Below are 23,787 nucleotides of genomic sequence, written 5' to 3' on the forward strand. Positions count from 1 at the left end.
CTTGCAAGAGATCAGTTTCATTATTTCCTCATATTTGCTATGACAGGATTCAGGGTTACAAAATTCAACACCCACCTCACACGCCGTGAGTCAGTAGTCTATAATCACTTTCAGCTGTATTTTATAGGGCGGGGTTGTTTTTTCAATATAAGCATGCGACACAGTCAGCCTTAGTTACAGAGACTGTTCTTGAATTTGGCTTTCCATTCAAAAACTTGGATTAAGTTAAACTGTGCCGCTGTTGTTTAGTCAGGTGGGATGAATTTGTACTGCTTTGTCTTCGTGTGAGGGGCTCGTTGTTATCTGTCTGTCTCAGCATCTCTCTTGCCCATCTCTTCTAATTGCATTGTGGGTGGAAAGAAGCCAGGCTTCACTGGTGGATGGTGGATATTTTGGGTGCGCTGCTTCCTTTCCCAGCTAGTCTCCTCACTCATTGTTCTGTCAGTGTGGCACAGACTACAAAGGTGGTTGGGTATGTTGAAATATTCCTAAGAAGGAAATACCTTGCAGCAGCATGTAAATAAATAAGACATTTCTTTCATATTACACAGAACTTACAGTGAAGTCAGCTGGAATTGGCTCGGTGTCCATAAGCCTAACAAATCATTCCTGTTTCTGACTGTGTACCTATATATATACATTTATGCGTGAGTATAAACATACAGGTGTTCTATACTTTTAGTTGCATAAAGAAATAGTATAAACATGTCATATAGGCTACTTTGGTGTAAAAGCTGATGGAAATGGAACATTATTTCTTTGATACCTGTTTTAGAAAATAATGAAAATTATAACAAAACACACCTCTAAACTTTTCTTCACTTGTTTTTATATTTCTAAGACGCATCTAGGAAGAGCTGAAAGTTTTATTTATTTTGTAGCTAATTTTTGTCCACTTCTGAAATATTCAATCAGAAGCTGAATAAGTAGAATTTCATTTCTATATATAAACATTATTGCTAGGTAGAGGATTGCAGAGAGCCTGTAGAAACATCTATTTATCCTAGCAGTATGAATCATCACACAAAAACTTTTCAGCATATTCCCATCTTTCTCTCTGTAATCAACATATAATGTATGTTTGGTGCTAGATCTTTCAAAGACGGACCAGGGAAAAACACGCTTCTATAAAGAAATGTTTCACGTCATATTCAATGATTGCTGGAGCATTGTCATGATATGCACAATGTGCAATGATTTGTTGTAAACAACAACAGTTAAAATTTGAATCCCTTTGTTCTCACCTACCACAGGATAAAAAGAGGGAACTCTGACCAGAAAAGTAATTAGAAAATGGAACTGCCTACATGAAAGGCTGTTTACTTTTGCAGCCCATTGATATTTTTAAATGAAAATAAATGCATATATTGTCTGAGGAAGCACAGATAACAGTTAAGAGAGAGCATACCTCATTGAAGTACTGCCATAACAGTTCATGACCTTAGAAATGATCAGTGGTTTCAGAGCTTATTCTGTCACATAGCGATATTTTTCTTCTACAATTTTTCCCACTTTTTTTTAAAGAAAAAGACAATGATAAGAGATTCAGTACCACAGACTAGGAACAAATAAGTTATCACAATATCCAAGCATGATAACTTCACAGTTGATAGAATTATGTACCACATACCATGGATTTTGTAGGTAGCATTAATTTATGCTCCAATATGAGAATGTAATATAACTTCTCCATACAGTCTTCATCTAGAAGGAATTATCTCAGAGGAAATGTAAGAAATCTAACCTCTGCTAAAATTCTTCTGGCTTACAGGTGTGGGATGAACCTTTAAATTTTACCAAAGGAAATTGATGGACATGGCTCGCATCAATCCTGTTTTAGCAGAGCTGATGATTAGGCCCTATATAGGAAAAATAAAATTTAAAATAGCGAATTTCCTCCAGGAAGAAAAATCATCTTAGGACATCCTGAGAATGTGGTAGAAGATTTTGGATAATTAGTGAAATCTCCTAAGAGTGAGAGACTAAAAATTTAAGCATTATTTTAAATTACACACGTCTAAAGGCATTATATTAAAGAACCCCGCCAAACAAAATAAAAAATAGTAGAATAATGCAGTGGCTCACTCTCATAATTCAGGAAATGTTCCAAAACAGTAGCATTGTCTCCTGTGAGACAAAAGATACCCTTCGCAGAAGAGAGGCTGACATTTGTTCTCTTACTGCAAACACTGAGACTTTATAGAGTAAGTCACTTCACTCTCCTGGGAATGATGATCTGTGATAGTATTTCAGTAGGAAATATTCCCAGAAATTTTACAACCACATTCCTTTCTATCATTCTAACTTTGCAAACATTGTCTATATTCGAATGCTTACACAGCAGGTAAAATCCTTTCATGGCTCTCTCTGCCCACACAGGACTTTGCATGAAAAGATCGGGCAACTTGAAGCTAGCAGATTGCCTGAAACAAATTTTCTTGCTAGCTGAAAAAGAACGTGGTTATTATCAAATGCAAAGACAGGGCCTTTGTACGTATTATTAACTCACATGTACTGTAGTCCATAATATAAAATAAATAATAATGGAACATAAAATCAACACAGAATATGCAATATAATGTATCATTTGACTACAGAAAGGCAAAAAAACCCCAGTGAGTTAAATTAAAAACATTTACCATTTACATTACCTTTTTACCTAATTTTTCTATTTTGAGGCATACAAACAGACTCCACATTCATAATATCAAAAGGAAAAATAAACAATTCCAAAGAGAAACAATTTCCCATTAAAGTCTGTAATGAATTGAGGACTAGCTAAACTTTTCTGTTGAAACCCTCCCAATAGAAATCTGAAGCTGCAATTAAACTATTTTTGTTGTACTAAATATCCATTTTTGCTAGAATGGTCATACATTTTGGCCTAAAATGCAAATTTCCATGGGGGTTTTCTTTTCCTCAGTGAATCTGGAAAGAAGTTTTGCCTAAATATTTGTATTCACAAAAGTCCAGGTTTAGAAGTTAAGTTTATCACAGGTTAAGCAACGAGGAAGGATTAACTGCTAAAATCAGTTCCAGAAATCTAATGTGATCTGCTTCTATTTACTTGGAAAATATGTCTTGAGGATATTCTAGTTCTCAACAAATGTATCTCTCTTTAAACAGCATCAAGAAATTACTCCAGCTTTTCAATTCTCTTGACTGGGAAAAATGTTCGTATTAGTATTAAGAAGTGACCCTGGCTGTGGTTCAGGCTATCAGATAGCAAACAAGAAGTCAGTGGTATCTGTGGGACGCTCTTCTCTTCCCACTTCAAAAATCACAAACTATTTGAGCTTTCTATTTGCATGAACTAATGTGAAAGGAAGAGCAGAATTAATCTGAGTATGTATATGTATATATATGTATGTATTTATATGGATATAAAATATATAAATATAAAATCAGATTCTGTACTTTTTACTGCAGTTCTTAAATTATGAAAGCCATGCTATCAGTTGTCATTCCTTTCTTCATCAAACAATTGGTATGGAAACACAGGCAGAATTCTCTTTCTCTCTTAGACCAGACTATTCCAGCCTTCTGTCTTTAGCATGTTACCTATGTTCTTTATGCACTTGTTCCATTTTTTATTTTGGGACTGAGAAAAATGTATGGAGACTGTCTTACAATCTTCACGTACTGATTACGAAATGTACTCACATCCTAATTTTCTTAAGTTAGAAGCAATACATCCAATTTATCTGTCCTAGAAACTTACACAAGTTAGAAAACATATTTATGCTCTTTTTGTTTCCTAGTGGCTTGGTTCCCAGAGGAACAGCAAAGACATGTGACATCATCATTAATGTAGTCATGTATGCCTAATGATTGAATTACTTGGAATCAAAAAACAAAACAAAAAATATTTGTCAGATTTTTTTTTCCTATATATCACTACATACATAAAAGCTATCCTGTGTTTACCCTAATCAATAGCATGTTAAGGACCATATTAAGGAGGAGTTTCGGGCTGATTCAGTTGATTGTCATAAAAGCCAAGGTTGCTGTTGAAAACAGCTGAAGCAAGAATATTCTTTTATATGTGGAGTCCTAAACACTAAGATCTTGGTTTAGAAATATATACAAATAGTAGGTGTACCAAATACTTTCCTACATGTGCTTCAGTTTTAAAACTGATTTTGTATTTTTTTTAATCAACATGCAGAAAATTTGAGGATATACTGAGCAATCCCTTTTTTTCTAGGAGAATAGTGCCATATATTCTTAATAAAATTTATACATTGGTTGAAATACAGGAACTCAAAGAAAACAGACTGAGCAATACTACAGATGAGACCAAATAAATACAGGAGGAAAAGACAAAAACAGAACTCCAGTTTGGTGGGGAAGAGAAGAAAACTCAAGTAAATTATTCCAACAATGGTAACAGTCTGACAGGTCAAAAATGATCTCAGCGACAACATTTCATATGGCTTGCAGTCAATGGAGCCATGAAGATGTGAAAGGATAACAGGTGAATTAACAGGTGAATTAACAACCCTTTCCCCACAGCTATGAGGGACAGTGAAAATGATAGTGTGACTTGTGACTTGGAATGAGAGAAGGAGCGAGGACTGTAGAGGAAAGATGGAGTATTTGCCTTTGTTACATTATGTAAAACTGCTGGTAACATGCACAGGAGGAGGTGTTAGAGAGACAAAATGAAATGCAGGAATGCAATGTTGTTTCTCAGTCCTGGGCTGAAATAGTTTTAAGTACAACCCATCTGGCACTACATCTCTTAAGATTTCCTTTTTCCTTTTTCAATTATGAAAATTAACTTGTCTTACTGTACACTAAATTGCGTCAGTTCTAATCCTGCTTGCAACAAAAAGCAGCAGTCCATGATGTCAAAAAAACTGCCTCGATGAATCATTGCTTAACACAACATTACTACCTTATACTTTTCTTGTTAGAAGACTCAAGAAAAACTAACAGCTGGGTGGAAGACTTCAGATTGTGAAATGTGGGAAACTTTTATAACATTTACTATTTACTTTAGTTTCTCTGTTTTCAACTTTTTCCTCAATTGCCACTGAAATCACTGAGGATAGAAATCCTAATTGTAAATAGGAACTCCATTTTACTCAGGAATTTCCATCCATACAAATGCCAACATAGGAAAGCGAGGTTTCTCTGGTTGCTAGGCCATCTGAAATAGCCATCTGCTCTTGCTGCTGTTTTAAGATTCTGACTCTCACGCAATTACAAATGATGGGAAATAGAAAAGAGAGAGGTACACTTCCAAAACTGAATTGATCTCCAGTTCAGTTAAGTGATCTATGCAGAGGTGATGGTGGTTCCACATCTCAGTAATTTGACCATAAGTGGTTCTAGTTAAAGATCTTAAGCCAAACACCAAAGATAGAGCAGGCACGGCAATCAGACTGTTCTCCTGCTTTAATCATGTTCTTTACAATGCTTTAAGTAATCATTAGTGGCTTTTATCAGTCCTTGTAAAGAGCTATATGTATTATTATACCTTATACTGGGTGTCTGGGCCCTGTGGGCACCCCCAGCCCTTATGGCCCTGCCCACCCCCGGCCTGCCCCCCTGCCCAGCCCCAGGCCCCCATTTCAGCCCAGCCTGGGGCAGTCGGTCCCTGCACCGTGCTGGCTCCAACCCCACCACAGCCCCAAGCCTGATCCCGACACCGACCCGACCTGCAGGCGACCACCGTCCCCGTGGTGGTGCCCGATGCCCGGGGCTGGCGCCCTGCCGCCAGGGCCGAATGCTGCGGGAGGGGGACAGGAGGGGGCAGGTCAGCGGCGGGTGCGGGGGGAGCCGCCTCTCTGCTGAGGGGCCACCGCAGAGCGTCCTTCCCACTGCGGCTGCAGCCATCCATGCCACTGCACCGCTGCTGGTTTCCACAGCGTAAGTCGTTACAAAATCGACCCTGAAAGGAAGCTTTGAAAGTAATAGCAGAGGAAATGTTTTTTTTTTTTTTTTTTTTTAAGCTGCTACATTTTGTTTTATTAAACTAATCTGGGGTCAAACAGAGTTCCCGTGCCCTTTTGTTTACTTATAATTATAGCATTATTACGTGTAGCACAGTTCCTTTTCTGTGGATTTTAAAACCACTCTTAGTAGAACCTGCCAGCTGATTAATCACTTTTTCTGTACAATGGCAAAATATACCACAATAGTGGCAATATATCTCCTGTTAATTGAAACGGTGACGATCACAAATACAATATGTATTGTTACAACTGTACGGTTTACATCAAACTCCCAACGAAAACTTTCTAGAAGCTTCCTGTGGAGGCAGAGGCAAAAGTGCATGTGTTTTAATAAATAAATTGCCTAGAGACTGAGGAGAAAATTACTGTTAGTCTCCGTATAATACCTGTCCTGGGAACTTCTGACGGGGATGGAGACCTTCCCCAGAGGTGGTGTTTCTCTTAGAGTCTATTAGGTAAAAATAATGCCCAAAACACACGAGGAAACACGCATATGGACTCTAAACGCTGTGCTTTACGATCCCAGAGGACATTATTTCAGAAACTTAGTCAAGCTCAAACTTTCGCATGTGTTTTTTAGAACCTTCTCTTTCTGCTGCCAATGCCAAATTCTCGGTAATGACAATAAAGTCTGCCTGCATTGTCTGAACCCAGTCAAAATACTGGGAAGTTAAATTCAATAACAAGTGACTAGTGCCCAGTCTATTAATAAACATATAAAACACAAATAAATACATTCTAAAGTAATACATTAAATACATAAATTATACATCTATATTATATTGCCTCCACATTGAATTTGAGCCAGCTTATTGCCTGTCTTGACAACACCATATGCCAGAGTGTCACCTGATACAAATAAAGATAGTGCCATTGAGATACTCCATTCACTCTAGCTTTACTACGGTTGAGTGCTTTTAAATCTTCGGGTAATTATTTTAACTGGATACCAATCTAATAACTTATTTCCAAAACAGTCTTCCAAGCAGCGGTATGGAAATTTTGGTATTTACTTTCTCCACTTCTGGCTGCTATCCAAGTAGGATCTTGTGAAATTGCACTGGCTAAGCTGGAACAATTCTACCCAGCCTTACCTCTAGTTTGAAGCCAACTGAAACCCAAAGAGGTTTCTGAGAACAGGCACGGAATGTTGAAATAGGAGAAAATGACTTCCTTGTGGCTAAAAAATTTAACTGAGTCAAATCCAACGTAAAGGAAGAAATGAAGTTAAGGGCAGCACTATTCATCGTTTGGGAAAGATGCTAGCATGCACTGTCCATTAAAAAAAAAAAAAAAAAAAAAAAAACGAGAAAACCATTGAAGGTTTTGCAGCATGGGCAACGACTGTTTTTTAGTGTTAGTAAAAGAAATCATTTTTATTTGAGTAAAAAAGCATATATGTTTTCTACAATGTGTTACTAACTTTATAGCTTGTACAAGCTTATAAAGACACTCCAATAAAAACAGTAAATCAATGTTTCTGTTAGTGTTAGCAAGTGTTAACAAGATCCAGCTCAAAACTTTTCTGCAGCAAAAAGCCAAAGTGTACAGAGGCAGAAAACTGGCAGAGTTAAGATGGAAAACCTTGAAGGGTCAAACCTCTTTGCCACTAAGAGGGCAGCAGACATGGTGGCAGGTCTGCTGCTGAGGAGAGGAATCAGTGCCATCTCTGATACCTCAGCTGCTGCACTGGCAGAAACAGCAGCGGTGAGCCTGCCTTTTGAGGGCTTCGCATTGGTCAGGGGCCCTGATTGTTTTCCCACCGCAAGCAGTTTGCTAACTAATTCTTCTCTTCCGTTGTCTGGAAACTGGCTCAGTTAACATACAAAGCTCTATATATTTATTGTGGTGTCAGAGATTAGGAGAAAGATTCTGCCAAACTCTGGAAGAAGAAATGGGAGGTGGGAGAAGCTAGAAACTGAGAAATGGAAGAGATGTAAGGAATGTCTCTGACAGCCTACCTCCCCTACTGTCCTTGGCTGATTTCTTACTAGCCTAAGCTTTTCTTAGAAGGGCACGCAGTGACAGCTACAGAATCAATCTCTCCTTTTCCAGGCCTGCCTGCACAAACATGGCTTTTGAAACATTCATGAAGTGCTCGTACAGTCCCTGCAATGGATTATTTCTGGTAATAGCCCATGCCAGGGTGAACAAATGGGCTACTTTAGTGTGTATAAATGACTTTAAAATAAATTGCAGCAGAGGTCACACAGAGTTTCATAGATTCTCCTCTGTGTTTCCAATAGCAGATCAAAAAATTATCCTGTTCTGGAGCTGTCAACGGGATTGGACACTTTTATTCTGCTCCTGCATGAGTTCTGTCATAAAGGTACAGCTAGCCCTAACAACAAAATACCGCCAGAAGGAGACAATGCTAGAAGGCTGGAAGAGAAATTTCTGTCTTGCTAATGAGTTCCTTTATGTTTAATCACCGTCTCCCAAAGGCGTTTGAGGACTAAGCACCTGCTATTGTACGTTGAACACTCTGACTATTGGAATTCTGTGGGTATTCTGTCACTTCAGAGGTTTCAGTCACACTATTGATTCTATGGTGTGACATAATTCCAGAAATAATATCTTAAAAGTGACACTTTTACAATCAGTTGAAACACATATATATTAAAAAAAAAAGCTTTGGTAATAAGGAAAGATGCCATTATGAAGCAAAATATAAGATAAGATTGATTTTTATGTAGGCATCCAACTGTGAAACATTGTTACAAAGGCATTACTGCAATAAAGAAAATCAGTGTCCATCAGACCCTGAGACTGATGCCTTGAATATTTGGTCATTGTACAGATGACCACTTTAAATCTTCTGCATTTTGGCACTTTACCCATTTCTCAACAATATTTCCTCATTTTATAGAGGTAAACATTAAAGCTGAAAAAGAATAAATTTAATCTCTTTATGTCCAAATAAAATTCAGTTGCTATGTTGATGATAATACAATATGCAATTCTCTTCTCAGTTGTATCATTACAGATATATAAATTTGCTCACATCCTTAGCATTATACACTCCTTTTCTTTGCATTGGACTAATGGTATGTTCTATTACCTTTAAGAGCAATTTCTAGACATGTTTTAACAGTTCCAGTACCAAATTCGCTACTGATCAATGAGCAAACAACCAAACTCCTGGTCCTCCCACATACGCTTGATACAACAGCATGCTCAGACTGCTCTTCGGCCTGTGCCTCAGAAATAAACCTCCAAGACCGCCCTGTCACTACTGTAGCAAATGCGACAATACAGCAGATGAACAACCTCTCCTTGTACGCCACCCCTTCTTGTAGCTGCAAGTTTTATGAAGTTGTGGTGAGGTTGTCTTCCACTGAGAAGGCCGGTTTCTCCTGTTCATCACATCACTAAAATTTCTGGGGCATGCGCAAGCTCTTACCACACCATTGCTAGTTTATAGGCAATTGCTTCGCAGTTAACTGGACTACAGATACTGATCTAAGTCCTACTGTCATAGCATGGACTAAACCTTATGCCTTTGCTTTCAATTTATGCTGAAATCACAGGCCAATGGCAACTGCTATAACTGAGTTCATTATTCACCTTTACCCATAGGGCATTCTTAGGCCTTAAAAAGCTAGAAACTAAACTTAAATAATAGATAGCCGAAAGATATTTTATACATAGAACTCCTTTCTCCTTTTTGTAAGAACTTTTCATTAGATAAGCTTGTATTTTTAATTTTGTTCTTAAAACAGAAATATTTTAAATAAACAAGGTAGGAAAAAGAGAAACACGGATTATAAAGCATTTGTTTTACAAATGAAATAAACATTTTCCTATATATATTAATAATAAAAATCCTGTGGTCTAAGTCAACTAAAGCAGCTAATCAAGTACTGGCTTGCAAACAGATGGAAACCAAAGCAGTAGCAGCAAGTCAGGTATCTAATGTACCAATGTTTGTGAGTATAAACAAATAATACAGAAATAAAACAATTCTCTCAAAATCTGGGTTGATGTCAGCACACAGAAAGTGGAGAGGATTATAAACCCTCCAAGAGCTTTTTTTCCTGCATGATTTGAGTTCTTGCCCTGAGCTTCTAAGTATTGGGAAGGTAAGGTGAAATTCTGGTTAACGTTTGTACACTTGAGACATCATGGGGTCCCTCCTCTCTCACAGTCATTGGGTTTCTTTAGTTCTTTTGTTTTATTTGAGTGCCATTTTTGTAGTAGCTCTCGTGTCTCAAATACCCAGACAGCTGTACTACTGAAAACAGGAACTTAGAACATTCTCCAGCTGTTATCTATTTAGAGAGAGAAAAAACTGGCATTATGGAACAGTTAATACTATCTTGCTTTCTTGTTTTCACATAGTGAATTAATTCCTCAGTCACATCACCACACAGGTATTTTATAAATATCAATAGATGCTTTCCCTTTGTGTCCTGTGAAAAGTGTATTTCCTAAACAGGTTCACCTACATTTATGGAAGAATATTGCAAAATCATCAAGAGTTTGTACATTCTTGATGGCGAATACATGTGGTGTTCCTGCCCACACAAGTGGTCCCATTAAAGCCAAGGAGATTATTAGAGTGGATGAAGTACTTGAAATGGGTACAGTGAAAGAAGAAAAATACTTGCTCAGTGATGTAAATGACAGGATAGCCTAAAGCCTCAATAGTCTCAGAATTTCATTGTGATTACATTCTTACATAAGGCTTTTGAAAGAAGTCCAGCCAGTGAGATAGATACCTGCTTTTGGCATATTTGAGAATCAGCATTTGCAATTCTACCCTAAAACCTTCCTGAAAATTCCTTTTCCCTTTCTTCTGGCCCATTTTAAGTTCTTTTTTGGTATTGACTCATTTCAATCTGTATTCCAAAGGCATAGTTATACTATACTCTGGTTTTCCTGTTCTTTTGAATGCTTCTCCCAGAAATTGGTGCATTAAACTATATGCATAGTTCCCCAAGAGAACAGATCTATTTCATCAGAATTTGATTTAAAATTCTTTGCTTGTGAAAAGTTAGACAACTGTTCAGTGAAAAATGGCTGGTGTCGTACTGGTTCCAAATGTCGGCTGGGGCACGTGTTAGCATAACTTTTTGTAATTGTGCCAGTTAATATTAATTGCAAAATTAATGGGATTGTAGCAAGGACAAGTTTAGATGGCACAAGATTTGCCAGCAAACTCCCCTTGTGATGTGTTGTCTTTGTAAAGCAGTTTAAGCTGTTATATTTAAACAAGCTCAGCTTTTTCTTTCCCTTTCTAATGAAGTTGTGACATCTATTTCTTGGGTTACATGTCAATCTTTGTTTATTTAGAATCCTTTCCATTCTGTTTAATTCCTTCTCAAACTTTCCCTCAGATGACTGGCACTCCTCCAAAGAGAACATACTCCAAGCGGAATCAGTTTGTCACCTTCTCCTTAGTTAAAGCCTAGTAATCGGAAACGTTCTTAAAGTCAGAGTGAATTTTGACAACTACTTAAAACTACTGCATCTGCATGGGTGTGAGTTACACACTTGGAACAACTGAAGGACCATCTAAGGTTCAGCTAAGATAGTTAATAGCTTATAATTTGTGGTAAGAATAATAGGACATAGAAATGGATACTAAAAAAATTGTTCCCCCACCCTTGCAACTAACTAACTAACGGCCTTCTCCATCTATGCAATTGTGTGAAATGAAACAAGAAAAGCACATAATAGTAACTAAATAAATAAAAGGTGGGAGAGAGGAACATCTGGTGCTATTTAACGCACTGTACTCCAAGACAATTTGAGAAAATATTCACAGTATGAGTTATTTCCTAATCAGATCTGTCAGGGCCATGACTGTATCAACAAGCTCTGCAATCTCTTTCCCCCACCCCCTCTCCTGGGGGTTTGGCTGCCGGTGCTCCAGGCCGGCCCTGGCACAGTGCCGCTGTGGGAAGGAGCCACGTGAGTGGGAGCTATGAGAAGCCTCATCAGGGGCTGCCCCTGCTTCCCTGGGAGCCACCGCAAGCTCTAGGCCTGGCGGCCGTCCCTGGCAGCAGTCACTGCTCCCTGCTCTCCTCGCTGCGACACCGAGGGCTGCGCCAGGGGAGGCCCTGCCCTGCCATCTTGCTCTCACCTGCAGCTCCTGGCTCACATTTACTTGTGGAGGAGCAAACACTGCAACTCCCTGACAAGATCAACCATGAATCTGTCCATCATGCATATGAGCCTAACACCGATGTATCCTCTCCATTGCTAAGCCTAGGCTACTGCTCACTTTCTTGTCATCAGTAACGGCTTCTGTCATCCGCTACTCTTTTTCTTGTGTTGCTCACTCAGCCACATTACAAAAGTCTGCCCATCGTGTGTTTCCAAGGCCAAACAGAAAATACTAGGAATGTTCTCAGAGTTTTAAGACACTCAGAGTTACTCCTAAGGGCTTGTCATTTCTTTTGATGAGGCACCCTAAGATATCTTAGGTGTCAGGGCCTGGAGGGCGTTAACAGGCCTTAATGGCCCTGACCAGCCTTACCTGAGCCTTTCATCCACACCCCTGCCAATGGGCTCAGAGACTCCATTTAAGCTCAGCACTGCGCCTTCCCGCTCTCCCTCAGCTAGGCTGTAGCAGTACTAGTCTCTAGCTCAGCCACACTGATGTCTGTGCCTGGCTGTGGACTCCGTTGATCAGCCATGGACTGTTTTCCCAGCTTGACCTTGGATCTGCCTTATCACTCGGTCATCTGGACTCTTTGTTAAACCTGACTGCAATCCCTTGGCCTGCCCTGCTCGCTTTGGTCAGGGCTGGTGGGATGAGCCCTGGCTGATGAGGCCCCTGCCCTGCAGGCCATGGTATTGCCCTCGGCTCTCTGTCCCTTAGGAAGCAGCCAGCCCTTGCTGTTCCCTGACCTTAGGTCCAGAGTTAGGCCATCTGGTCAAACAACTGTTACCCCTTAGAGTCTGTTACAGTGTCTTTGGCTCCTTTAAGACCTCCTGCTACACTGAACCTTCATGGTTTCTGCTTCTTCTGGCCTCCTTAGGGTTTCCCAGCAAGCTAGTGCTGATGTCTCCACTTGTGCAATGCAGATTTTTTTTTTAATGGAGGAATTTGAGTACACCAGAAACAGATTGCTAGCTCATCCCTCATAGCCTGACTTCCACTGGTTGAGAGGTATTGACTAATAGTAGACAGGTTCATAGGTTGTCTTGTTTTCCTGAACCTCCCCTTTATAGTATTCATTATTTTTAATCACATGGAAAACTCCAAAGGTGAAAGAATATAGCAGCCTTATAGGCCAGTACATATGGCTGCCATTGCTTGTGACTGGCTCTGGGCTTTGTATTAAGCTAACAGCATGGGCCTCAAGACTTATCAGGCTTTGTAGGGACTTCTCTTGGCCTGCCTGGAGAATTGTTTTACCTTGTAAGAGCAATTGTCTAATCATGGGATTATTCTTACTTACTTTGCTTTAGCTTTATATAATTGTGTGGTGTGGCACCTATTCTTATATGTAATTTTGTAGCTAATACATAATAATGACAAGTAGTTATTCTCTGTAGTGAACTACCTATGACCCTAGAATAAAATGCAGTGCGGAAGAGTAAAGACATAAGATGATAGCAGAGTCCTTGAAAATGCAGACACGGTATGACTCTGGAGGCCTCAGGGCTATAAACAACTCACCAGCGAGCAATTACTGGTTGTCAGAGGAATGCAACTTTGGGAGCTGAGTAAAACCAGTTTTCAGGGTGACAAAGAGAATGAAGAACAAGTATCCAACATATGTAAAATACACCATTCCTAATAAATTCAGGTGTAAAAGTGGATTTACAGACCAATGAAGAAACAACAAGGTGTGGAGCATGTTAGGAAACATAATAAACAACTGCTAGTGTATTCTAGAGTGAAGAGGAAGAAACCATCAACATCAATAACGTACGCCTCCTGGCAAAGGACTTGAGATGATAATGGCATTCTGTACTTCTTCCCCTCCACCCCAAACTGAAGTTATTGATCTTAGGACCCGGAGGGTCTGAGGAAAGGTGAGCGTAACACCAGAGAAAGGGGTAGATGCTAGAAGTTTGTGCATGTGTTATTCTAACTATACATATACAATTTAAACTATAAATGTTAATATCATTGTAATTGGACTGATTCTTTAATCAGATTAGTAAGGCTTTAATTAGGCTAATCAAAAGTGCTTGGCTTTGCATATACAGGGTGTTCCTTTTGCATGCAACAAGATTTTGATCTTAAATTACTGGAATTCAAGCAACCTATTCTGTAACTCGGATGCAACAATTCGGTAACACTATGAAGTGCCTGGCTCAACCTGGCACTGACACCTGTCAGAATCTGCCCACCTGTTGCTGATGGTGACATGTCTCCCTCCATACTCTCTTGTTGCATTTAATGATTTACTGATGGCTGAAAATGCTTTTGATCCTGTTTCATCTTATTTCTCTTCTGTCACCCTGGTTTGGTTGTGGAAGAGATTTAATTTTCTAGTGAATTCTGCCACTCTGGAAGACCAAAATAATAATAATAATGCAGGGTTCTTTTTCAAACTTAATGCTGAATGCAGCTTGCTCTTTCTGCAAGGTTTCTTTAACATCACCTACTCAAATTTTTAATAGCTTAGTGTATGATGTTAAAACATGAATGCAATTTAGTGAAAGTCTATCATTTTGGCTTATTTCTGTTTTCTCAGAGCTTTAGTTTCCCTATAAGGGTCATCTTCAGTAAAATAGATAAGACCATGTTATTTGATTTACCTGCCCCAAAATATAAATCCTTTTCTTCCACTACATTAAAAAATCCAAACAAAGTTCTAGGAAAAAGCTAAACTATAAATGAAACTTTGTTAAAAACTGTTAGATACAATCCCAGAGTCAAACGTTCAAAATCTGAAATGTATTATTAAGGTTGCTCATGAAACTTTCTCCCAAATGATTCCTATTTTGGTGATTTTATATATTAACTAAAAGGTACCTTAAATTATTGTGTTCTGGACCTCTAAAATGATCATTTTCTTCATAACTTCTCCTTAAAAATAAACTGCTGGCTAAGAGCAGCATTTCCTTTCCAGTCAAACAAATCACTTAATCATTAAAATAATCTTTGCAAAAAATTCCTGTTGTGCCTTAATTAAGCATTTTGGTAAGCACTAACATATGAAGGATTTTTTTTTTCCTGACAGCTGTTTTAAACACCCTGTAAATTAAATCTACTTCATCAACATGATGTTCAAGGACTGTTGAAGCAGGAAACTTGGTTAATTATCAGCTGAAATATTTTAAATTCCAGTGTTTTAAAAAAGTTTGTTTTTATGTTCTCTCTTTAAAAAAAAAAAAATTACAGGAGCTTTTTACAGTTGACGTCACTATTTTGCTGTTTTTCTAGGTTAAGAGAAATATAAAAGGCCATCATCGCCAAAACGATGTAGATCCTTGTATATCAATACATGACAACTAATTAAGGCCTAATTGGTTAACAGATTATTATTTTGATAGAGATACTCCAGTGATTTTAACAACCTCATAATTTTAACATACAACTTCTCCATTCTGTAATATACATATTAAGGCTTTCCAGCTTTTATATTTCACACATATAATTACCATGACTAAGCACACTAATAAGAAAAGCTGTACAAGAACCAGTAATAGTAACATTCCTTTTGGCTAGGAGCATAATAGTGAATGAAGTCAGACTTAAGCAACTTAAACAAACAGAAGCTTTATATATATTTAGAAGTTGGGAAAACTCTTCAAAAACCCCAGACAAGTTAAGTGGCATCAATGAAAATGTGGTTGGAGTTGTGTAATTTTCACTTTATTACAATTGATGGTAAAAATTACTCAAAAAAGCTAAGACACTTCAGTGAAGCATTCGATCTGTGAATGCAGTTTTAGTTGGAATCAGAAGTAATGTATTTTAAGACACTTACTTAAAAACATTATAGCAATAAATTCAGGCTTAGTAATTTTATCTGAATTCATTTTCCTTTAATAACCAGCTATCTAAACAGACCTATTTTGCTGATTCTGAGTGTTGTTTTTGTACTCTATGGCTATATCTCACAGAACTGCTACAGAAATTATCATATAATCTCGATACCTTGAATTGTACAGGGTGCCCTATTATTTTGATCTGTCTCCCAAAACACAGTTGACTTTCTAAAACTGGAAACCTCATTTGCTCAGAAAAAGATTTGAGATTCTTGAGAAAATTCAGTTATCTCTGCTGCCAACTTTTAAGATACAAGACTTCAAGTGTTGCAATAGGACTGCCCAAATCCAAGAATAATATGACTTAGTTTAAACTTTGCAAAGTTTAACTATGCAAACTATATAGCTTTATTGATTGGAACACTTTTTTCAGTTTTCTGTAGGATACTAGAAAGTATCTTTCTATACATGTTTCTTTTAGGGATCTTTTTTAAGCTGAAATGAAGAGAGACTCGATAGAATTATTTTCGGGAGGCATATACATAGCAATGTTCTCTGTTAGTAAAGAGGCAACATTTATGGTAATTAAAACTGTAACACAAGAGAATTGTACCATACCACCTAAAAAAGACAAGTTTTTCTGCTGCTGAAATATTATCTGTAATACAGATCTGAGGATGATGCCAGTGAAGCTCATTGAACACTGAGATAGTGTTCATTTTCACCTGAAGTATCAACTTTATTGATGGATTAAATTCATTGTTAAAAAAGCAATGCTACCAAAAGCAGCTGCTACCAAGCTAAGACTACTATTTTAAGAGAGGAAGTTTGTGGATTTACCTGCTCCTGCTCTGTATATGCAGAACTTACAGTGACTTTACAGCATAAATCATCTAAATCATTACTAACTGCCTGCCACTAGAGGTCATGAGGCTGATCAAATTTCATTTGTTTTTGTTCAAACTAGCAAGCAGGCAGAAACAAAACAGAAGAGACTGCACAGTTCTAGGAAACACTGAAACTAGTGTTTCTGAAAAGAAGTAAATAATTCTCTGTTTACCTACTCATTATATTCCAAGACCAGAAAACAGCTTGTGGAACTCATTATGTGAAAAATCAATGACTATGGCAAGGGATTTTGTCAAATTTGCACTGAATATGTTTATAGGTCAAAGAGAACATGAAGAAGCTCATGGAAAACAAGCAAGGTCTGGTTAAAAGATTACAACCTCAAGATAAACAGTAGATGCCCTGAGTTTTCACACTGAGGCACATTCATAAGGCAGTCTAACAAATTTTGCTAGTGCTCTCACTAAACATGGTATGGGAATAAAGACAGGAATTCATTTTTAGGGCAACAACATAAACTATTTTATAATCACTAACTGTGTAAACATACCTGTAAAGGTTGATGTGTGTACTTAAATGTATATTGTTACAGGATATGTTGTTGTTCTTCACAGAGATTAAAAGGGCACAGAAGCAAGAAGAGAGGTTCTACTAATAAAGTCTTGAGAATAACCATTCAGGAAAAGTTCCCCTTTGCCATATATTCTAAACAGGGAACAGTTTGATGATGATGCTTTGGGCCAACATTGAAATCAGAATTAGATGTAGGACAGATTAAGGCCTGCATTACCTTAACGAATATAGCTGTAAGACTCCAAACAAGCTGCCAGCTCTGGCAGGTTAATGCTGTGTTGGCAGCAGCATATGACGCTGCTGAGATATGCAGTGTAATTTAGAGATACCTTGAGCTTGTTCAGATCCCACAGCAGAAGAGTACACAGCTGTACATTTTTGTTCACTTTCAAAAGAATAAATGCATTCAAGAAGAAAAAAAAATGAATTGTTTTTGCATAAATAATTAGAAAACTGTACATAGACAATCAAAATGCTGATTTGACATTGTTTCCACAACAAACACATAATCAGGGACTTAAACAGGATTAAGACTTTACTAAAAATATGAAACAAAGGAGACAGTCAAGAGAAAGGATAACCGATGTATTAAATTCTTGGTACTGCAAGCCACGTAGGCAGGCTAATTTCTGCTCTATTATGAGTCTCTGCATGCTAGCATACCCAATCTACATGCCCCTTCAAAACAGGGACAATATATTTGGAAGAGGTGGTAACTGATTTTTAAATATTGTAAAATAGAAAAATAAAGTCATGGTCTGATTCTTGTATCAGAAGTATTAGGTGAGCCAAAGTTTCTCTTTGCTGCCTGGGGATAGGAGGGAAAGCAGAAGCGAAGGAAAATTTTTCATTTAAAAAGGAAGCACTGTTTTTGACAATTTGCTTTGAGCGAATTCCAACCTAGACTAAATACTGAAAATGATGTGGAGAGAGCTACCATAGCAGAGATAAGATTATCCACATGGGAGAAGAAAATTATTCAGAATGCCTAAGTACCAGAGATAAAGTTGTGGAAGAATTTGACATCTCAGACACTCAGCAAACACTGAAAAGCTGTCTGGAAAATGTCTTGTAAGAATTCAGTGTAATCTAGTCCATATCTTATTTTACAGCTGGTAGAGGCAATGGGAATATTGAATTGACAAAATACAGTGCCATGCTTCTGGGAGGTAATCTTTATACAAGGTGAGAGTAGGTCTGTGCACCACTTGGCTTTTAAGTGAGAGGGGAATGTTACAGTGTATGGTCACTCAGCCTGGCAGTTTTTTTGACAGGTAAGTTTTCCCCTCCTCTCCTTAGCCCCCAAATTCTTCATAATAGAGGCTAACACAATATAGCTTTATTTTTTTTAAATTTCTCTACCTGTTCTTATTCTTAATTGCACCCTTGTTACTGACATTTTACATTATCTACCAACTATTGACATACTTTCTGATTTTGAGATACTTGAAAATAATTCTCTGTTCAGTTGGGTTTTTTTTGAAAGTGAATAAATTTTTAAATATGCATCTTTTGCCTTATCTGATGTAACAAACAACCATTTTCCCAATTCTGGGAATGCCAGCTCTCATACTTTTTAAAATGCACTCTATTTTCTAAAACAATTCCAAAAATCATATCTAGCGATAATATGGTGTGTTTATGTTTGATCAACCATTGTAACAGGAGAATTCCTAGGACTTTCTGAGACTGCAGAAATCACAAATTATCAAATACAAGACCTTGAAGGAAGAAGGGAGATTTTACAGATTATAATCCTTCCATAAATTTAGCAACTTCTTTCTTTAAAATACTTGTTTGAAGCTCTGCAAGGTATTCCAGTATTATTTTTACAATATTCTTCCAAGTTAACCATCAGTTTTCTCCCAGCATGTTAGTAGTTTTCCATTTGCATCTCACAGAAACTTTGGATCAGAAAAGGACCTCCTACAGGAATAATACTAGTCTCATTATTCTATTCGTAAATTGACCAAGCTCCATCTAAAGAGTTCTAGAATTCACTAGATCCATCAGAAAGTTGTTCCAAAACTCCACTCCTTTGAAGATTAAAAGCCTTCTGACTTCTGGGAAAAATTTAAATATGATCAGTTTGTTCATTTGTGCTAAAATTTTCTGTTGCCTTGGTCCTCCTTTTCCTTATGGTAGTTTATAATTTCAGAGAGAACTACTATATTCCTTTCAGCCTTCATTTTGCTAGACTAAGCAAGCCTGTTTCTTTTAATTTCCTATTGGAAAATAAACTTTTCTAGTAATCTTTCTGCACCTTTTCTCCTTTAAAAGTGATTTCCGGAAAGCTGAAGATCCAAGCAGCATAGTGTATTGCAGATAACACCTTGTAGTGCAGCTTTGGTGAGTCTCCATCAGCTGGAATGGCAATATACCCACTGCAGCAGTGGGCCTCTTCCAGCAGTGACCTCCCTCTAGTGCAACAGGTTACGCACCTTACAGTCTGTCACCATGCCAGCACTTCTAGGTCCACACTCTAGATACCTCCCTAGAGAGCAGTCGTGCATTGCCATTTTCAGGTGGGTTGTATACCCAGCCTTGAACGTCAGGAATTTAAACTTCTTCAGTAGTTTTAATAATGCCTCATATTAAAGCAGTTTATTTAAATTGCTTAGATCTACCGAATTTCTCTATAATTACTTGTTGAGGAACAACAGGATCACTCAGACAATATAACCAGCGCAAACATCCATCCTTTTTCATTTCCTTCTCTGTATCTTCCTATCCCTCTGGCTTTCTCTGGAAATCTGTTTTAAAGACACCCCCCCCCCCCCCCCCCCCCCCACTCTGCTAGCACAGCCTAAATCCTTCTGGAGAGTTTATTCCTATTGAGTTCTCCAGATCACACAGACTAGGCCTAGTCTGGACACCACAATACTACCCCTTCCCAAATTTCTTACAAATTGTGTTGACTTACCTGAACACAGTATATTTTGTAGCAAGCTCCACTCACTTTGCTTTTTCCCTTCCCTTCTGCTGCCTTCCTGCGATGATAAAATGAAAACCATCAGCTGGGAGGGCGACAACCCAGATTACAAGATGCCCAACTTTCTTAAACTGATTAGTCCCATTTTATAACACTTTGTAACATTTATAACACTTCTATAACTTCGACCTGACAGATCAAATGAGGATTTTGTTATTTGTTATTTTTAACTACTTTTTATAACTATCTGGTAATTTAGTGATTTCTTTTTGCTTTCTGCTTTAGCATGTAGTCACCCCAGCAAAGGTCAGAATGTTATTTCAAATGACGTTCTACTTAATTTTTTTATTTCCTCTAATTAAGATACAATAAAAAAAAAAAAAGCCCAACCAGGCAAAAGGAGATCTTACTAGTATGTTACCGCTGCAACAGATTCGTGTGCCAGCGGGTTTAGGCACATCCTTAGACCTCTGAAGAGGCTATCGGCATGGATATGCATTGACAACCAGCTCGCTACACGTTGAGGAAATAATGGTCCAGCCTGCTGCCTGAACTAGCAGGCTAATGTCTGCTGGCAGACTGAGTAGCAGACCCGTGTCAGGGTTTGCGGCGCTGAGCAGGGCGCTGTTGCGCTGTCTGGGCGCTGCGGGGGGAAGGCGGGCGCCGGCGGCAGGTGCGGCAGGGCGGGGCGGCGCCAACGGCCATGGAACCCCGCGGCCCCAACGTTCCGCCCCGCCTTCCCCAAGCAGCAGCGGCGGCGGCCGTGGAGTCTCCCTGGCGCCCCTTTATATGTGTACACATACACGGATTTCTCCTTTCGCAGGTTTCTGGTCTTCTCTTAGGGTCGTGATCGGTTTTCTCTTCTACTTTCTTGGCTGCAGTGCTCCACGTGAAATCCGTGCTGCCAGTGAATACTTCAAAATCTCTGCCTCACGCTGAAGGGCTGCGATGCTGACGAAGAGATCACGGCTGGGAATTCAGAAGGATGCGCTGGCTTTCGTCGTAAAACTTAACCAAAGTCGTTACTGACATCTGCTGTTTCAGTTTTATTTCACTTGTGTATGAAATGTTTTGGACTTTCGAAAGGGAAGCACTCTCCTATACAAATTTGTACTGCCCTAAGATTAACACTAGTGGTGATGATTAATTGATCCCTGAACTACTTCCCAGCTGTTTCTGTGTAGACTGGTAAAATGAAAACAAACTGTATGAAAACAAACTTGGTACTTCCTCGTGCACTTGACAAACTCTGAGGGCTGAGCCTGCAACAGAGTAACTTTTTCAACGCCTGGAAGCTCCCCAGGGTGGAAACTTTCTGTGGTGCAGTAGAGGAATAATATTTGCTAGGGATGACGTTTGCGAATGTCTGGGTTTTTTTGGTTAGAGATGTGTTTCCACATCCAAGGGGCTCTTGTGCCAACTCACTTGCCTAATGTGGGGAAGTCCGCTATCTGGAATAACATCAATTTCACTTTTTCCAAGAGTTGTAAAGAATAGTTTGAGGTGTTTGGTTTCAGGGAAAACCCGTCCACATGGACTTTTTTCAGGCACTTGTTCTTTTTTCCAAAGCAAGTTTTGTTAGACAAAATTGTTGTGCCTTTTTTGCTGCTGCTGCTGTGTGTCTGTGGGTCACGTCTGCGCGGTGACCTTCAGCCGCCGCAGCTCTCCATCAGCTATCATGCTGGAAGCAGAGGCGACTCCTCCGCACCCCGCCCTGCCCGGAGCCTTGTTCTGCATTTCAGACCCGCTTACACCACCGACCCGCTTCCCAAAGTCACAGACTGGAAGTTTAAAGAAGAACTTGATCTCGACACGCGAACTTGAAACAAACCCCACCCCGCCCCAACCGCACTCGGGGCTGAGCTCCCCAACGCTGTCCACGGCCCTGACCAACGCCGCGCTGTGAGCACCGCCGCGGACCCCTTCCCTTGGGCAGCCGCCGCGGGGCTCGGCCGGCAGCAGGAGGCGGCCGCGGGGCACCGCCCGCCTCGGCGGGGGGGGGGGGGGGGGAGGAGGAGGCGGGAGGTGCTGCCACCTGCCCCCGTCGGGGCGGCCCGCCCGGGCGGTATTTAAAGCGCTGCGCCCGGCGCTGCTTCTGGCCGGTGCCGGGCAGCGGCCTCGTCGCGCCATGAAGGGTGGCGGCATCGAGAACCCCGTGTTTGAGCCCCCCAGCCCCGACCTCGGCCGCCAGCGCGGGGCGAGCGCCGCCGGTGCCGCGGCGCCTCCGCCGCCGGGGCCCGAGGAGGGGCCCTGCGGGTGGGGCCGCTGCGCCCCTAAGGCTCTGCAGCTCTGCAACAACCCCGAGGGCTACCTGGCTGCCTACAGCCTCCTGGCCATCTTCCAAGGTAAGGCCCGCTCGCCCCGAGCCGCAGGCCTGCCCGGCCGGGGGCTACTGCCGGGGGAAGGCTGCCCCTCTCGGGGCCGGGAGCGGGCGGGGGGAGGCGGGCCGGGCTGGGCAGGGCCGGGGAGGGGAGGAGCGGAGCGGAGCCGGGCTGAGCGGCGGCAGGTCGGGAGGGGCGGGGCGTGCGGGCTGGCAGGTGGTGGTGCTGCAGGGTGAAACTAGCGACTTCACCGGGGGAGGCAAAAACTCTGGCGCCCTAGATAAGGAAGTTGTTCACACGGCGTTAGTCTCTGTGCAGTCCTTCTTTGTTATTTTCTTTTCTTCTTCCTTCGTGCCTTTTTGAACTCTGGTATGTCTTTTTGAGCTCTGATATGGACTTATGGTCCTATCAGTGCTGTGTGTTTCATACCTTTGTCTATGCTGCTTCAGTCACTCACAAACATATGAGCCAGAGGATAAAACATATATGATATAAATTCATTGACAAAACTGTAGAGAACCTAACATGTGCCTTTTTATCTGCATTCCAAGTTAAAAGGTACCTTGGCATGGTTGGGTGACACTTAAAGTAATGAAGTTGGTCTCTAAAGAGCTCTCCTTTTGTTGGGTTTGTTCTATGGATCCCAGTGCAACCATCCTTCTAATACTTAACTAACTGCAAAACTGTCTGCTCAGTTCAGTAACACTTACTGAGTGACTGAGTAACACTTACTGCTCAGCAGTAAGTTGAAGCAGTAATTGGGGAGGGGGATGTAAGCTTAGTTTGCTCTTAATTTCTGCTGTTCAGCTTCAGATATTCTTGTTCCTATTTTTGTCTCCTGTAACTAGATTCATTAGGGCCTTGGCTAGCCATAGGTTTAGAAAACAATGATGGAGGGAGGAAGGGGTTGCATTAGTGTATTAAGTGTACAAACTTGAGGTTTTAAAGCTTACTTAGATCTTCATCCTTCAAACATAGCTAGTTGATTAATGTTCAGAGCCTTTCAATGTTGTTGGGCTAGCTAGAAAAGAAAGCTGTTCTTCCTGAAAGATGGTAAGGCTTCAAAGCTCATCCTTGTTCCACATAAAGAAGGAATGGGACTGCTGTGGAGAGGGAGAAAATACAGAAAAAGATTCTGTACTAGAATAGCAAGTAGCCTATGTCTAAGACATGGGATATAGGTGGCTGACTTTCTGCCTGCCACCAAATTGAGGTAATTGAGATGTTCTTGGGAGAACTGAGTTAGAAA

At 40.0% G+C, this 23,787-nt stretch overlaps 1 protein-coding gene and 1 long non-coding RNA gene across 2 annotated transcripts in view; one reads left to right on the forward strand and one right to left on the reverse strand.

Annotated features, from left to right (window-relative positions):
* Positions 1-354: 354 nt before the first annotated feature.
* LOC135324775 (uncharacterized) lies at positions 355-22,605 on the reverse strand. The gene is made up of 3 exons (XR_010386030.1): positions 22,529-22,605; positions 20,209-20,275; positions 355-488 (listed from the first exon to the last, which is right to left on the reverse strand). It is a non-coding gene; the product is annotated as an uncharacterized LOC135324775 (long non-coding RNA).
* The window catches only part of LOC135324774 (solute carrier organic anion transporter family member 4C1-like), a 33,208-nt gene continuing 31,685 nt past the window's right edge, over positions 22,265-23,787 (forward strand). The window contains exon 1 of the mRNA XM_064501683.1: positions 22,265-22,562. Coding sequence (XP_064357753.1) covers positions 22,346-22,562 — 217 coding nt within the window. The 5' untranslated portion in view covers positions 22,265-22,345. The remainder of the gene's footprint in view (positions 22,563-23,787) is intronic.

This window comes from Dromaius novaehollandiae, chromosome Z (assembly GCF_036370855.1).
Source record: "Dromaius novaehollandiae isolate bDroNov1 chromosome Z, bDroNov1.hap1, whole genome shotgun sequence".
Taxonomy (NCBI): Eukaryota; Metazoa; Chordata; class Aves; order Casuariiformes; family Dromaiidae; genus Dromaius; species Dromaius novaehollandiae.